This window comes from Neofelis nebulosa, chromosome 7, assembly GCF_028018385.1.
Source record: "Neofelis nebulosa isolate mNeoNeb1 chromosome 7, mNeoNeb1.pri, whole genome shotgun sequence".
Lineage (NCBI taxonomy): Eukaryota > Metazoa > Chordata > Mammalia > Carnivora > Felidae > Neofelis > Neofelis nebulosa.
Genome location: NC_080788.1, coordinates 74641581 through 74658602, shown reverse-complemented (window position 1 = coordinate 74658602; position 17022 = coordinate 74641581). Strand labels below are relative to the sequence as shown.

The following is a 17022-nucleotide window of genomic DNA, read 5'->3' as shown; positions in this document are numbered from 1 at the left end:
TATGGTTTAGAAATTAATGGAGCCAAATCTATTAACATTCTGACTTAGTATACTTTTTTTTTTTTTTTTTTTAAGAATCAGGATATATTGAGGTAGGTTAAAAGAATAAAACTTTAAAAGGCAATACATCAGTATCTTATCACTGGGAAGATTTGTTTCCTATACTGCTATAGGACAGGCTCTTCCCAGAAAAGATGTCTAGAAATACCTTTAAAAATAAACTCAAGAGTTCCAGAAAGGGTAGGGAATGCTAGTTCAGCCTCATGGTCATTCCCAGGACTCAGTTTATTTCTGGCAGATGTTTGCTATCTTTATATTTTTTTTCAAAATTTTTGCTTATGGTCTGCCTGCCACTGGCCAACCCATTTAATTCCTCATTTCTACTCTTTAATACCCAAAGAAGAATACATGTTCCATCTCACTGGTGGTGTTCTTTGCCCATTCCACCATTCTAGAGCTTGTAATATACCAATAGAGCTGCAATAACAATAAAAGGACATCTTTATTTTATCTGTGTACTTTAGTAAGCTGAAAGTCTGGGTCTCCAGCTGTTATCAGACAGAAAGGAAAATCAACATAGTTAACTAGGCATAGAGGAAACAATAGGCAAACAGAAGTAGTATAATAAATTAGGACAAGGAACAGAGTTGTTTATTAGCTTTGGCAATAGGTGAATACATCCAAAGCTTAAAAAATGAAATCTAGAAACAAAACATACTTAACAAGTGTATGATTTCGCACCTCCAGTGAGCCAAGAATTTTTTTACAATATTTGTTTTAAGTTGTAGGAAATGAGAGAGCTACATTTGAGTGTGGGAGAAATCTAAACATCTTCCTGAAGAACTAGCCTTGTATAATGCTGATCGTTTTCCTAGGAGGTAATATAGGGTGTATATGGTAAAGAACAAAGCAGATAAGGGTACACAGTGAAATGTGGAAAGAAACCAGGGAAACATTTTCCAAAACCATCACACTTAATGAGTATTGGATGCTATATGCCTTCCTTAAGCAATATATATGGATTGGACCTTGAAGACGATCTATCTGGAAGTAGTCCATGCTTCTCTTGCCCTGGCTAATCCCATCTGTCTCTGTTCGTACAGAGTCTGCAGCAGAGGACAGGAAGGCAGATATGGGCATTTATAACAAAAAGGGCAAATAAGGCCCTCTTAAACCACTTTATGAAGTTTATTAAGACAGCAAACCACCACTGTGCTTCCCCATAGTTTTCTCCATTGCATGATAACTGTTCCAAGATTTGTACTAAGATTTGATACATCTGTGACAAAGCCTTTGTTGCTAATTATGAAACTCTACAACATCTGAGTGGCTTATGGTGATAATAAGGCAGAATATTTAAAGAACTACTTTGGAAGACCTGGAACCTATGACTACTATGCTGAAATGTGCTTACCAGGGAGGCAGGATTCTTATGCCCTGGGGAGGTGGCACTTAACTTCAATAGCTTTTTTTTTTTTTTTTTTAATCTTACTGAAATTTTCAAAAAATACAAAAGTAAAGTAGTATAATGGACTGACGAGTATCCATCACCCAACTTCAACAAATAGCTCATGGCCAATTTTTTTCATTTCTACTCTCACTGCCCCATGTCCACTAGATTATATACTAAAGCAAAACCCAGACAATCCCTTAACTTCCTATTTCTAAATATTTTAGTATGTATCTCCAAAAGATAGACTATTTTTAAAAACAACCACAATAGTAGTATGCCCACACACAAAAACTAAGAATTCCTTAATATTGGGGTGCCTGTGTGACTCCGTCAGTTAAGCGTCTGACTTCAGGTAAAGATCTCACGGTTTGTGAGTTAGATCAAGCCCCTGCTGTCAGCTCAGAGCCTGCTTCAGATGCTCTGTCCCCATCTCTCTGCCCCTCCCTTACTGCACACATGTGTGCGCTCTTTCTCTCTCTCTCAAAAAATAAAAAATAAACATTAAAAAAAAGAAAACAATATAAAATGTCCAACAGGTATTCAGTTTTCAACTTTCTCATAAATGTATGTTTGTGTGTGTGTGTGTGTGTGTGTGTGTTATACAGTTTTAATCAGGCTCCAATAGGGGCCATATGTTTGCAGATGGTTTATATGTCCCTTAAGTCTTTTTTCATCTGTAGGTAAATCCCTCCATTTGTAAGGATCTCAGGGATGTTATTTCCCCAGTGTTGCCTCTTGCGGCTTAGACCCTAATTCCTTGCCAATGAAAATAAAGGGCATTTGGAATATGAGAGCAAAATATTTACCCACCTTAGTATGTCCTTGGGCTCACCAGGAGCTTGGCATGGAAAAGAGCCTAAATATCCTCAAAACCTGGGCCATAAAAGTTAACTTAAAAGGCAAGACTGGACTTGGCATGTAGAGCTCCTTACAAACCTCTCTCCTTATTCCCATGCCTTCTTCCTCTTGTTGCTGACATATCATCGTCCCATAAATTTATAAAGCCTTATTCTAACCATCTCTAGAGAAGTACATGTGATTTTTCCTAGTTCAAGTAGTACCTCTATCCAAAAGATATATTCCATTGAAATACTTTTTTGTGGAGCTTTTGGGAATGTCAGTTGTGTCTACGCACTTAGTTCACACTGGCCCAGACCTCTCAGTTTAAAGGCATTCACTACCATGTGACCTAATTTTTAAACCCCAAACCAGGAAGCTGATCTGATAGTAGGAAAGAATCTTTGAAATTGAAACCATTCTGGAAAATTGTGAACATTTGGTTACCACACTTGAAACCCGTATCATTCTCCACTGGTTACATTTTACCACCTTAAGAGGAGACCAAAAGGGTATGTTGTGCACAGGCCCAACCATGTAAGTTTTTCATACACAGGCAAGTTAGACTAGCCAGGGCTCACCTGCTGGACTGGTAGCTGGAAACCAGGAAGACTCTCTAGTGGGGTTCTGCTTTCCCTCTGACCTGAAGGACAGAACTGGAATGGTGAAAGATAACTTCCTTGGGCAGTTCTTTGGCAATGTTACTTATGGGTCGGGGTAAATAGGTAGGTCTTAATCTGTAGAACACCACTCAGAAGGGAAAAAGACTTAGCTAAGCAATTTAAGAGGCATGCTATAAAGTCATTCTTTTCCTAACTTCTTTCACCTTGAAAATCCTCATTTTAGTATACATGTCAATGATTGAAGTTCCATTCCTTTGGGAATGACATTTAACACACCTGAATTACTGGGGGTAAGGGCTCTTGCGTAGCCTGAATCCCCACCATTTAGGGATGGTCTGAAAGAAAAAATCCCCTGTCCAGAAGAGGCAGGTGAAGGCCTAAGGAGGGGAAATAAAAGCATCAGCAAAGAAAACGAAGGTAAAGGTAAAAAGCATATTTAAAGGGACAGCCTATATATTTAGACAAGACAGGAAATAAATCCCCTGCTTGCAACTAAAAATAAAATAATTCTGATGTATATTAGACACAGTACTATTCAATGCTCTGTTGTTTACAAGGTAGATTTATAAATGTCAGGGGTATAGGCTAGTAGAAGTAACCCCAGGGCTGATAGCAGAGTGTCAGTGTGAACAGATCCCAAGTGAAAGGAAGCACAGTGCTACTTACCTATAAGATAGGCTGTGAGTGGAAGCTGGTGAAGGGGTTTCTGGAAAACATAAAAGTCAGCCTGTGAGATAACCCATGAGCTGGAGAAGAGATTTATTCAGGTATACTTGGGGCCAGGGCAAAGAAATTGGGGACCAAAGATTTTTAGTGTATATGTTAGGCTTAGGGACTAACAACAAGTAAAAAAAACTCACAAATCACCTAGCAGTGAAAGTTGCTTTTCTCCCTCTCATGGATTTGTGGGCCAGGACCCAGTACTGCCTTGATGTGTTCTAATGTATCTGTGTCTTGGTTTCCCCTCTAAGATGGGGATTACTAGGAAGAATGGCTAAAGACAAAGGGTCATTAAATTGGTTGGGAGTGACAGCAAAAATGGTAGCATAAGGACCTCCAAAAATTCTCTCCATAAGAGGAAAGAGAAAACTAGCAAAAATTGTGAGAACCAATTTTTTCAGAACTCCAGAAATTAACAAAAGCCTTGCAACAGTCTGGGGAATGTTTATTCCAGAAAAAATAGCCAAATGAAGCTAAGAAGAGTGAATTTTCTGGCATTTTAACTTGCCCCATTCCCATTTCTCCTCCAGCTCCATGGTAGCCTTGAAAAACATTCTGGCAGTCACTGTGGGGATGGAATGGGGTTGGGACTCTTACAGTCTCATTCCCAGAGAATAATCACTTCACCTGTCCAGTGGTTTGCCGGAAGACTCTACTTGCAAGACTGCCTTTATGTGACTTGACTTGTAGCACAAACTCATCATGACTTAGAGCTTAGAGTTTACCATGTGTGAAAAGCCTTTTCCCCAGGAGTGTTTGTTGTAAACAATTAAAAGCCCTTCTTTAGGTTGCCTGAGGATGTGAATATTAATTGGGGCAAACAATAGGCTAACCAAAAAGCATAGATGGAAGAGATGGGGAATGAGTTGGTAAGAACTCTGAAAACAACACGTTCTTGGGATCTAGACCATATGCATGTGCAGGACTATGTGCATGCTCAGAAGAGACCTGAAAAGGCCTTAATCTCTTACCTTGAGGTCATATAAGCAGGATGAAAGCTAAGGCACAGTTCTCAATTGTCTGGCTAAGTGCTGAAAGTGAACCCCAACACACACACACACACACACACACACAACCCTTCAGCAAAGACTGAGAGACTTACTGGTTCCAGGTGTTTAAGGGAAATCTCTGTCCAATCATTAGCTTACCACTAAGCTAACTGAATAGAGACTTTGGTGGCATTCCATGACAATACAGATTTTTTTTTAATTGATTTATTTATTTTGAGAGACAGAGCACGAGCAGGGGAGGGGCAGAGAGAGGGAGAGAGAATTCCAAGCAGGCTCTGCAACATCAGTGCAGAGCCCAATGTGGTACTCAAACTCACAAACCATGAGATCATGATCCAAGCTGAAATCAAGAGTCAGATGCTTACCTGACTGAGCCAGCCAGGTGCCCTGACAATACAGATTTTACAGACTTAGTTTTAAAGAGTCACTAAATAACTATAAACAGCAACATCAAAAAACCCTGGGGAGGAGGAATAATCTGATTCCTATAGTTGCCCTGTTACATTATTTTAAATGTCCAGTTTCCAACAGAAAATTATGAGGTATGCAAACAAATAGGAAAGTATGACCCATATAAAGAAATAAAGCAATCAATAGAAACTGTCCTTGAGGAAGCCTAGACATTGGACTAAGCCCAGACTAGACTTTTTTTAGACAAACATTTAAATCTGGTATTTTAAATATGTTCAAATATCTTAGGAAACCATGTCTAAAGCACTAAAGTATGAGAATGGTGTCTCAACAAATAGAGAATACTAATAAAGACAAAATATATTTAAATTTTTTTTAACATTTATTTATTTTTGAGACAGAGAGAGACAGAGCATGAACAGGGGAGGGGCAGAGAGAGAGGGAGACACAGAATCCGAAAAAGGCTCCAGGCTCTAAGCTGTCAGCACAGAGCCCGACGCGGGGCTCGGACTCACGGACTGTGAGATCATGACCTGAGCTGAAGTCGGACGCTCAACCGACCAAGCCACCCAGGCGCCCCAAAGACAAAATATATTTAAAAGAACCAAATATAAATTCTGGAACTGAAAGTATAATAACTAAAATGAAAATTTCACTGGAGGGGCCCATCAGTACATACAAATGGACAAAAGAAAAAAATCAGCAAATTTGAAGCCAATTGCAGTTATATAATGTGAGGAAGAGAAAGAAAGAAAAAATAATAAAGAAAAATGAACAGACAGCCTCAGAGACCTTGGTGAAATACCATCAAGTATATCAACATATGCATAATGGGAGTTCTAGAAGAAGAAAAGAGGAACAGGACAGAAAGAATATTTGAAGAAATAATGGCTGATAACTTCCCAAATTAGATGAAAAAAAATTGATCTACACATCCAAGAAACTCAACTAACTCCAGTTAAAGAGATCCACACCTAGACATATCATAAACTACTGAAAGCCAAAGACCAAAAAAAAAAAAAAAAAAAGAAACTTGAAAGAAGTCACTTATAACATGCACGGGATTCTCAATAAAATTAGCATTGATTTCTCCTCAGAAACCAGGGAGGCAAGAACACTGGCAGATAACATAGTCGGAATACTAAAAGAAAGACTGTCAACCAAAAATTTTAAATCCAGCAAAACTATTCTTCAAAGATGGAGAAAGGGGTGCCTGAGTGGCTCAGTCAGTTGAGTGTCCAACTTCAGCTCAGGTCATGATCTCACAGTTTGTGAGTTTGAGCCCCACATGGGGCTTTCTGCTGTCACCGCAGAGCCTGCTTTGGATCCTCTTCCCACCCACCCCACCCCCCTTGCACTCACACTCTCTGTCTCAAAAATAAATAAACATCAAAGATGGAGAAATTAGGACGTTCCCAGGTGAACAAAAACTGAGAGAATTCATCACTATCAAATCTGCCTTACAAGAAACACTAAAGGGAGTCCTTCAGGCTTACCTGAAAGGACACTGGACAGTAACTCAGATCTTCATGAAGAAATAATAAAGAGCACTGGCAAAGGCAATTACATTGGTAAATACAAAAGTATATGTGTATTTTTGTTTGTAACTTTTTTCTCCTATCTGATTTTTTAAATATGTATTCATTTTTGAGAGAGAGAGAGAGAGCATGAGCAGGGGAGGGGCAGAGAGAGAGGGGGACAGAAGATCTGAAGTGGGCTCTGGGCTGACAGCAGAGAACCCAATGAGGGGCTCAAACTCACAAAACCATGAGATCACGACCTGAGCTGAAGTCGGACACTCAACCGACTAAGCCACCCAGGTTCCCCTCTCCTATATGATTATAAAGACAATTGTATAAAACTAACTTTGTATTGATGAGTATACAACTTATACAGATGTAATTTATGATAACAGCACAATGAAATGGAGCAGAATGACGAACAAAAAAGATCCAACTATACACTATCTATACAACACTCATCTTAAATTCAAAGACACATGTAGGTTGAAAGTAAAAATATGGAAAAAATATTCCATGCAAACTGTAAACAAAAGAGGGCAGAGTGACTTATATCAGACAAATGCACTTTGAGACAAAGGTCAAATGGTAAAAGGGTCAGCCCATCAAGAAGATACAACACTTATAAACATATATTCATCTAACAACAGAGTTCTAAAATACAAGAAGCAAAAACTGACAGAATTGAAGAGAACTGGAGAGAAACTATTGGAATCTTCAATATTCCACTTCCAATAATGAATAGAACAACTAGACAGAAGATCAGCAATGGAATAGAAGATTTGAACAACGTTATATACCAACTAAATCTAAAGACTTCTTTAGAACAAACACTCCACCCAATAACAGCAGAATACACATTCTTCTAAAGTGTACATGGAACATTCCCCAAGATAAACCATCTGTTAGGCCATACATTTTAAATCATACAAAGTATTTCGTCCAACCACAATGAAATGAGACTAAAAATCAGTAACAGGAGGAAATTTGTGAAATTCAAAATATGTTAACATTAAACAACACACTGCCAAAAAAAACAATGGTTCAAAGAAAAAAAATCACAAAAGAAACTAGAAAATACTTTGAGATGAATGAAAACAAAACCAGAAAATACTAAACCTTTTAGGATGCAATGAAAGCAGTGCTTAGTGTGAAATTTATAACTAAAAATGTCTACATTTAAAAAGCACATCTCAAATCAATAATCCAACCTTTTATCTTATGAAACTAAAAAAAGAACTAAACTCAAAATAAGCAGAAGGAAAGATATAAAGCTTAGAGCAGAAATAAATGAAATAGAGAATAGAAAAACAGAGAAAATCAACAAAACCAAAAGTAGGTTCTTTGAAATGTTCAACTAGATTGGCTAGTCTTCAGCCAACTTTTTTCTACAAGAAAAGAGTAGAAAGCTTCAAATAACTAAAATCAGGAACGAAATAGAAAATATTACTACTAACCTGACAGAAATAAATTTTCTAGGACTTCTACATTTTTTAAAGGGTGAATATGAAAGAATTGGAGGGAAACTATTTGGTGATTTTCAAAAATGATTATACAGAAAGAAATGTGCAAATTTCACCCCTGCCTCTTGTGAAAGAAAGGGAAATCCTCTCTGATAAGTATTCTCTATGGACTGGATAATGCCCTTGAAAATAGTAATAACAATAATAGTTCTAAGAGGAAAGAGACAAGAAATTAAGTGGGTATCCTTCACTGGAATTTTTAATACATAGTGAAGAAGCTGGATTCCCCTTCAGGCTAACACAACGGGCATCTTTTAGACCTAACTTCTACTGCCATCTTGTGGCAATTTTAAAAATCCAAATCTATTTTACTCAAGTTATCCCATCTCTTTATTTACTTATTTTGAGAGAGAGAGACAGATCACAAGCAGGGGAGGCGCAGAGAGAGAGGAAGAGAGAGAATCCTGAGCAGGCTCTGAGCTGTCAGCACAAAGCTGTGAGATTGTGACCTTAACTGACTGAGACACCTGGGTGTCTCTTGACCAGAGACTATCTCCTCTATCTCTTGACCAGAGGCTTTCAATGACTTTCCATTGCTCAAAAAAAGTTTCTCCTTATCAGTTTGAGAACAGAAATATTATTCTTTGAAAATCATTAATATATCTCTGGATACCTGGAATTAGTCAGTGTCTGGAAAAAAATTAATTGCCTTATATTATGCACAGAAAATGCATAATGGCATTATACATGCAGAGTAAACCAGAAATCTTCTGGTATCTGTACTGAATATATGTTGGTTTCTGATCCTTTCCCAGCCCCCCTCTCACCAATATATGAGTCTCTGGGAGTACTTTTTCCTTGTAGGCCTCTGACTCCCTGATGGACAAACAATAAACATCAATTAATAAATACATCCCCATTCTCTGGCTTCCATATTCTTTGCTATTTCTCTATATCTGCACATTGAAGCATATATTGTTCTCCCAGAATGGACATGGTAGTCCAAGGAGGATCCACACTTTATTACTTCCAAAATGAACTATTACTATGAACTCAGTCTTTAAACATTTCCACTACTTTCACGCCACTTATTCTCTGTGTTAGTTTCTAACATCAGGGCTGCATTGCCAAAATAAAAGAAAGTCAGGCATGGCATCAGATAATTTATACCAAAACCAATATAAGGTTAATATTTTTGCCAGAAATCTTTGCTTTCATTTAGCATTAGAAATCTCATTCTGGGAAGAGAAAGTAGAGTATCACTTACTTGTCCCAAGCTAGTAAATCCAGACATTCTGTAAGGGACAGACTCCACCGAGGAGGACCGACTGTATAAGGTGAGACAGAAAGAAAACAAACAAACCTGGTGTTAAACTCTACATAGACCTAAAGTCTCTTTAGTCCCTATCTCTGCCATATCTAGGTATTTCATATTCCAACTCTTGCCAACAGTTTTAATATGGCTGTGTAGGCTGTCTACTCACCTGACCACTTGGCTGCTGTGCTGAGAACTGGGTCGTGGAGTAACTGAAAGAGAATAAAGTGAAGTATGAAAAGTAGCCATCAATGGTGTGCCCACTACCTTGCCTACCCAATCTGTCACAAGTGGGTATCTGGTTATATGATCTTTTCATACCATACACAAGATTAGAAAAATCACATTACAGTCTCTGAGAGGGAACTATCTTCCATATGGGAAAAGGATATTTATTCACCTCACACAGGTATCTGGGCAAAAAATGTTCACTACCTGACTGTGATGGAGAAGTAATGCCTACTGGTCGAGGTGTGGCTGACCTGAAAGGAAAAAAAAAAAAAAAAAAAGCAGCAGCAGAAGTTAAGTACCCCCTAAGAGGATCAATCAGATCATTGTTTATAGAAGTAACAGCTTACTCTCTGAGCACACAAATTGCTTACTATCATGTATTACAGGTATCACCGCAAAATATGGAGGCAAAGTTTCCATATGAGACTCCTTGGCTCTCTAATTTCCTAAGTGAAACCTTCTCTACTGCCTGTAATAGGAGAAATTTTGAAGTTCTCCTTTCTTCTTTCCCTCAAGGCCTACAAAGTACTCTCAGTTTTACATGTATCTATCCACCTGTTCATCCATGCATAAATCCATTATTCCCTCACTCCTTCCATCCCCTCATCCATCTCTTCAACAAGCATTTATTTAGTGCTTATACATCCTAGATCCTGAGATTACAAATGTAACTAGAATAGGTTCCTATATTTGAGAGGTTGGAGAGATAAAAAGATAAATAAAAGCAATGTTTAAGTATTATAATTGGTGTATCAGAAGTACAGAAGCATGAAAGAACACTAGACTGTCACTTCTGTGGGTGCAGGAACCATGTCTCTTAACACACCAAAACAGGGCTGAGATTAAAAAAAAATCATTTAATAGTTGGTAGGGTATGGACATTACCAATGAGACTAACTGGTGATGTACACCCAGCACCTAATATGGCACCTGATAAACAATAGGCAATTAAGATTTATTGAATAAATGATTAATAAAATATTGAACTCTGCCTAGTGAAGTCTTGACACAGGAAGTGACATATGAGTTGAATTTTGAAGGATGAGTAGGATTTCATAAGAGTGAACATTACATTCAAGACTTTACTTGAGCACTTTTCTGTGAGTAACTGGAGAAGTGAAAGATAACTTCAACCATTTCCTCCACCTTACAGCCCACACAGGTGTGTTGCAGCCTAGAGTTAAGAAAGAACAGCAATTTTCAAACAGGGCTAGTATGGGACCTGATAAAACTGACCTGCTTCCTTGGTACCAATTTGGAGATTCCTGTAAGTGAAAAAAATGGGAGTGAAGGAAGCTGCAGCTCAAGGGTCCTAACGAATGAATGTTACTTGCTAGATAACTAAGCTGCAATGTCCTCTAGCTGTTGTTGCTAAGATTCCCAGCAGGAGAAAAAACAGCAGCAATGCTTCCCTAGGAAATTATTAGCTTTGGCAGGATAAACATTTAGTTACTCTTCATAAAAACACATTGGGAATCCTGAAGACTGATTTACCTGGGAAAATATGGAGAGTCTATGGGGGAGGGAAGGGAAAATGGCAGGATAAATGTGCTAGAATAGTTTCAGGAGTAGGATCAATAGGAAAATTATATAAATACAAAGAACATTCTTAGGAAGAAAGAAACGTCTAGGAAATAGAGGTGGATTGGAGGAAGAGGAAAGGTCCTGAGGTGTCTTGGGATTCTTTTTTTTTTTTTTTTTTTTTGGTGTCTTGGGATTCTTAAAGAGAAATTTTAAGTTACAATAGATGTCTCTTCTATAAAAGAGTTTCCCAAATGGTATGTCCTGACTCACTGATGTTCGAGAATGGGTTACCAGTGTTACATGTTGATTCCTTCAGTCCAAGGTGTTCTGGGGCCTCGACAATTTACCAGAGTGTACTTGTACAAATATTATCAGTTATTTATGCCAGGATGTGAAAAAGGTTAGGAAACACTATTCTACACATCAATTGGATATACGGGAAAAGTAGGAGAGAAAATAATAGTAAGGAAAATCTGTTTCATTCACCTTTAGGATGGCAAGAAATTTCTTCAGTTCTCCATTCTCCTTCTTTAAGACTGACAACTCTCTAGGCAAAAGATGGAAATAATCATCTCCAGCAGGTCAATGGGATAAAAAAAAACCCTGATTTTTATTGTTAATATCTAGTTAATACAGAGAGATGCCTGCCACTGTACAAGGTATTTCTATCAGAGATCTAGGGATTCAGGAGATAGGAGCTGAGTTTGATGGCTAGAAGAATCAGGTGGACAAAATAAGCAGTCACTTGGTATGATTTCAGAAAGGAGTTTACACACAGTTCCATTTCCCTTCCACACATACCCCTGGCCTGCTGCTGTCTGAAAACTTCCATCAAGGATTCCATCTTTTAGCTTAAGATTTCCAAATATGCCCTCCTGGAGGTAACATCTGAAATGTTGTCTCTCGTCTTTATATTGAAAAGCTATGCCTCATCTCCCCAAAGAAGCAATTTTTGACAAGGAAGTACAAGAGGAAAACTATAAGGTGAGCAGGGCTCCTTGAGGGAAGAAAGAGAAAAACAAAATGGAGATTGAGGGGACCAAAAATTTGGTACCTGATTTGCCCAAGACAAACACAAACACACGTAGAGCAATTTCGAGGCTTTGCAACCATAAGGAAATAAGGGCTACAGCTTCTCTAAAAGAAAAAATGCTCTCTGGTGATTTGATTTGTCACTTACTTTTCCTGGCTGGTCACCGTCTGCTGTGCCTCCTGCATGGCTGCTTCTAACTTTGTAATTCTATGCTTATAAAAGGCGATGAGGAGATCTGTTTGTTTCTTCTGGAAACTCCACACCTACTAGGGAAAAACAGGTCTTTGACACACACCCCCATAACTCCTTTCCCCTTACTTCTGGCAACAAAGAGAAATCTACCAATTCATCCTTTAATGATCATTTTCTTCTGGAGTATCTGGCCTAATTCATGTCTCCCCCAAAGTAGACGATTTGGCACTAGGGAAAGCCAAAGCTTCTCATTTCCAGGAAAATGGCTTCTTAATATCTTAAAAAAAATTTTTTTTAGTGTTTATTTATTTTTGAGAGAGACAGAGCATGAGTGGGGGAGGGGCAGAGAGAGAGAGAGAGAGAGAGAGAGAGAGAAAGAAAGAATCTGAAGCAGGCTCCTGGCTCTGAACTGTCAGCATAGAGCCTGATGCAGGCTGGAACCCAAGAACCATGAGATCACGACCTGAGCCAAGTTGGACGCTTAACTGACTGAGCCACCCAGGTGCCCCACTTCTTAAAATCTTTATGAGAATATTCTGGCATGGTAGAATGGCCCTTTAAAAATATAATCTTTCATCTTGCACAAGAAGAGTGATACTCAAAAAACTTTTTCAGGCTTAGAGTTGGTTCTGATCTAACTTGTCTACTATTAGTTTGGCCTCAGCTTCCACATTCCTAGCTATTACGGAGCACTGGTACCAATTTACTTTCCCTGAGACACCCACAGGGGCACTTGCAGCCTGTTTATGCTGCTACAGTAAAGGGCAAAGAAGCACAGGAGGAGATTATCTATTCCTGAATTTTATTTCTGGGCATGGGCAAATAATTTTATCTTTTGTTTTGCTTTACCATTTGATATACTGATGTGCCTATCAGAGGATTACTGACTCAGAGCAAAAGTTAATATTTAGAAAGTGTTTTAGCTTTGTCAGGCTCTACTTCTGAACACACAGCAGTGTTTATGTCTCATCTGCTTCCTCCCTATTCAGATTATAAACCTTTTCTCTAAGGTCCTTCCCTAAATCTTGGTATTTTTGTCATAAACTTTTTGTTTTCACCTAATTTGTGAGTTGTTTTTACCACCCTACTACAGAATTGAACTTAAAAGTTTATAGGGGTGCCTGGGTGACTCAGTCAGTTGGGCATCCGACTCGATTTTGGCTCAGGTCATGATCTCACGGTTCTGGAGTTTGAACCCCGAACTGGGCTCTGTGCTGACAGTGCAGAGCCTGCTTAGGATTCTCTCCCTCTCCCTCTCTCTCTGTTCCTCCTCTGCTTGTGCTCATTCTCTCCCTCAAAATAAATAAATAAACTTAAAAAAAAGTTTATATAGCTTCTACCCTCTTTCCTTTCTACTCACAAGCAAACTGAACTAATTCCAGTTAGGTAAGATTTCATTATAGTCTTCTTTAGTTGTTTTTTTTTAAGTAGTTGTTTTCACAAAAATAAAACATGTTAACTTTTTAAAATTTGAGCAGTGCAGATGTAGGAAAAGGTGCTCAGAATCCCAGGAGTTACCTAAAGTGGCGAGGGGTTGGGGAGCAATAGATGTTAAGATAAGTGTAATGTTTACCCGAGAGACAGTATCCCAAACATCTTAATCCATTCTTGGGATTAGTTTGCAGTGAGATTAAGTTAGGACCAACCTTGGGCCAAGAAAACCCAAATCCTGCCCTAGACCAGTTACTCTTCCCCTAGAGATCATCAAAGGTCCCATTTGTCTCATAAAAAGTTAATCATTTTAACTTACTGAGCTAAGTCCTCAAGAAGGATAAGAAAAAGATAGGGAGCAATTGGCAATCTCCTTTCGAACTAGATAGAACACATGACAGATGGCTGTTTAAAAGGAAATAAAACTTAAGAGAAAAAGAATTCCCCTTTTAAGTTCCTCCCTTTCCCATCTAAATAAACTGATTTAAACTACTCCCCTCCTAATAATCACCCATGAGTACATGTTACTGCCTTGTCTTTCTAGATTCTTCAGGAGGAAGAATTTATCCAACCTTAATTTTTATTTTAATTCAAATCAATAGCAAATTTGTCTAATTTCCAAATTTCCCCCACACTTCCAACTCCACCGCCACATGTTTTTTTCTGAGCTAAAAGAACTTTGGTCTGTTTTTTCTTTTATTTATTTATTTAAAAAATTTTTTTTGAGAGAGAGAGAGAGAGAAAGAGACCATGCACACATATGAGCAGGGGGAGAAAGGCAGAGAGAGGGAGAGAGAGAGAATCCTAAGCAGGCTCCATACTCGGTGAAGTGAGCCTTATACCCCATAACCCTTGGGATCATGACCTGAGCCGAAATCAAGAGTTGAATGCTCAATCGACTGACCTACCCAAGCTTCTCTGTTTTTTCTTTTGACTGAGAATTTCTTTTGCCTTCCCAGACTTGCCCACCTCCCCCACTCTGTGCACAGGAAATAGATCCCCCTCTGCAACTCCAGGAGTCTAGAATAGACTACTGAAGGGCCTTTTGCCTAGGCCTGAGCAGGACTACTTACCCAAAAACTCAAACCCAAATCCTAGATTTGACCATTCCAAGAAGAGGAAAGACAAATCCAGAATACAACCACTAGCAAGAAGTGTTATAGGAGAGGAACACACGCTTTTGCCTGATGTTAGAATACAAATGTTTAGCCTATTTTGAATACATCCATCAAAATAGACTCTAAAACCTAACTCAGGAATGAATTTCAGTATTTAAGAAATCTTGATCATTAGCATACTCATTATTCTGTCTCATTCAAATTCTTCAGCCTCATTAAAAAAAAGAGTTCCGCTTCTTTTTTTTCCTGAAGAAGGACAAATTTTGGTGACTTCTTTTCTAAATTGGGATTATTTCGTTAATACAACATAGAGCAGATAGTAATAAAAGTAGTTCTGTTGATAACATAAATGCTGTCTAGATGATGCCAAGTATTAAATACTGTTTATTTTATTGGAACAATGTATGAAACTACCTATTTCTAGACCCAGATTCCTTTCCTGTGTCTCCATACTAGGACCAGGTAAGGGTATCCTGGTCTTCAGGCTCTGTATTCTCACTCTTTTTAGAATTAGTAACATGGAACACAATTTTTACTTCATTTGCTGAAGACAGTATTCTAAAACTTCAGTTCTGAAATAGGTTCAGTTAATGACAAGGGCCTGGAGAAAGCAAGAGAGAAACCACTAAAAGATACCGGAAGAGGAATCACAATGGAAGGAAAGGGGAAGCTCAGTAGTTTATTATGATAGGACACAAGATATTTTGGTCCAATGTGGGGTATGCATTTTGCTGCCTAATGATTTTTAAAAAAAGATATTTGTTTGTTTATAAAAATTGATATACACCGTGGAAATGAATATTAGCTTGACCAACTTTTTTGTACTAAGAATTGATTTCCTAAGTCTTATTTTTAAATGTCAGAGTTTTTAGTTGAAGATTTATATTCCCATACAATTTTAATGTTTTGAATATTTGTAAAGATGTTGCAAAAAAAAAAAAAAAAAAAAAAAAAAAAGGGGCGCCTGGGTGGCGCAGTCGGTTAAGCGTCCGACTTCAGCCAGGTCACGATCTCGCGGTCCGTGAGTTCGAGCGCTGGATCAGGCTCTGGGCTGACAGCTCGGAGCCTGGGGCCTGTTTCCGATTCTGTGTCTCCCTCTCTCTTTGCCCCTCCCCCGTTCATGCTCTGTCTCTCTCTGTCCCAAAAAAAAAAAAAAAAAAAAAGATGTTGCTAAGTTTTAGAAATTTACTTCAAAGGTATTGGTAAACTCATTATATACCTTTGACTCTCATAACCTATTGGTTTGTCTTATCTATCTTTTATGAAACTGACTCCCTCATTCCATTGTATCTAAAGGTCTTAGTAAGTTTTTTAAGTTTATTTATTTTGAGAGAAAGAAAGAGAGAGAGAGAGAGAGAAAATGAGTGGAGGAGGGGCAGAAAGAGAAGGTGAAAGAGATCCAAAATGGCTCTGTGCTGACAGCAGAGAGCTTGATGAGGGGCTCGAACCCAGGAATTGTGAGATCATGACCTGAGCCAAAGTCGGATGCTTAACCAACTGAGCCACCCAGGTTCCCCTAAAAGTCTTAGTATTTTAAATTATATCTCAAGGTAATCATACTGTTGAGAAAAGGAAGTTTCTTTTTATAAACATATTCCACCTAAAAAAAATGAGATAGAAATGACAGAATTAAATATTAGCATTTTGCAGTTCCTTAAAAAAATTTTTTTTCAATGTTTATTTATTTTTGAGAGAGAAAGACAGAGAGACAGAGTGAGAGCAGGAGAGTACAGAGAGAGAGAGGGACACAGAATCCAAAGCAGGGTCCAGGCCCTGATCCCTCTCAGCACAGAGCCCAAAGCAGGGCTTGAACTCATAGACCGCAAGAGCTTGACCTGAGCCAAAGTTGGACAGCCAACTGACTGAGCCATCCAGGGACCCCAGCATTTTGCAACTCCTAATTACTTAATGGATCAATGTAAAGTTCATCATTGGCTACAATCACATAAAACAAGAGACAGAAGACCCTTATGTACCTCTTGGTGGAACACAACACTGCTGTAAAGTAGTCTTGCCTCCCACTCACCCCCAATCAAATGATTCTGATTAAGGAAATACAGAGCACAAACAAGCATTATTAAATGATTCCACGGGGATACAATGAACAAAATCCACACTGGAGAAAACTCTATAAGACAAAA

General features: G+C 38.4%; 1 protein-coding gene across 4 annotated transcripts in view; it reads right to left on the bottom strand.

The window, feature by feature from the left end:
- Positions 1–17022, bottom strand: part of RNF212B (ring finger protein 212B) — a 36439-nt gene that overhangs the window by 9001 nt on the left and 10416 nt on the right. The window contains exons 5-15 of one of the 4 annotated variants that reach the window (XM_058738547.1): positions 12288–12403; positions 11594–11654; positions 10820–10848; positions 9788–9834; positions 9522–9564; positions 9305–9365; positions 8865–8913; positions 3580–3619; positions 3190–3290; positions 2872–2946; positions 484–1106 (exon numbers count right to left, since the gene is read on the bottom strand). In XM_058738547.1, the coding sequence (XP_058594530.1) occupies positions 844–1106; positions 2872–2946; positions 3190–3290; positions 3580–3619; positions 8865–8913; positions 9305–9365; positions 9522–9564; positions 9788–9834; positions 10820–10848; positions 11594–11654; positions 12288–12403 (885 nt within the window). In that variant the 3' untranslated portion in view covers positions 484–843. Of the gene's footprint in view, positions 1–483; positions 1107–2871; positions 2947–3189; positions 3291–3579; positions 3620–8864; positions 8914–9304; positions 9366–9521; positions 9565–9787; positions 9835–10819; positions 10849–11593; positions 11655–12287; positions 12407–17022 lie in introns of those variants that run through there. The other 3 variants (XM_058738551.1, XM_058738549.1, XM_058738548.1) reach the window with 3 other exon arrangements.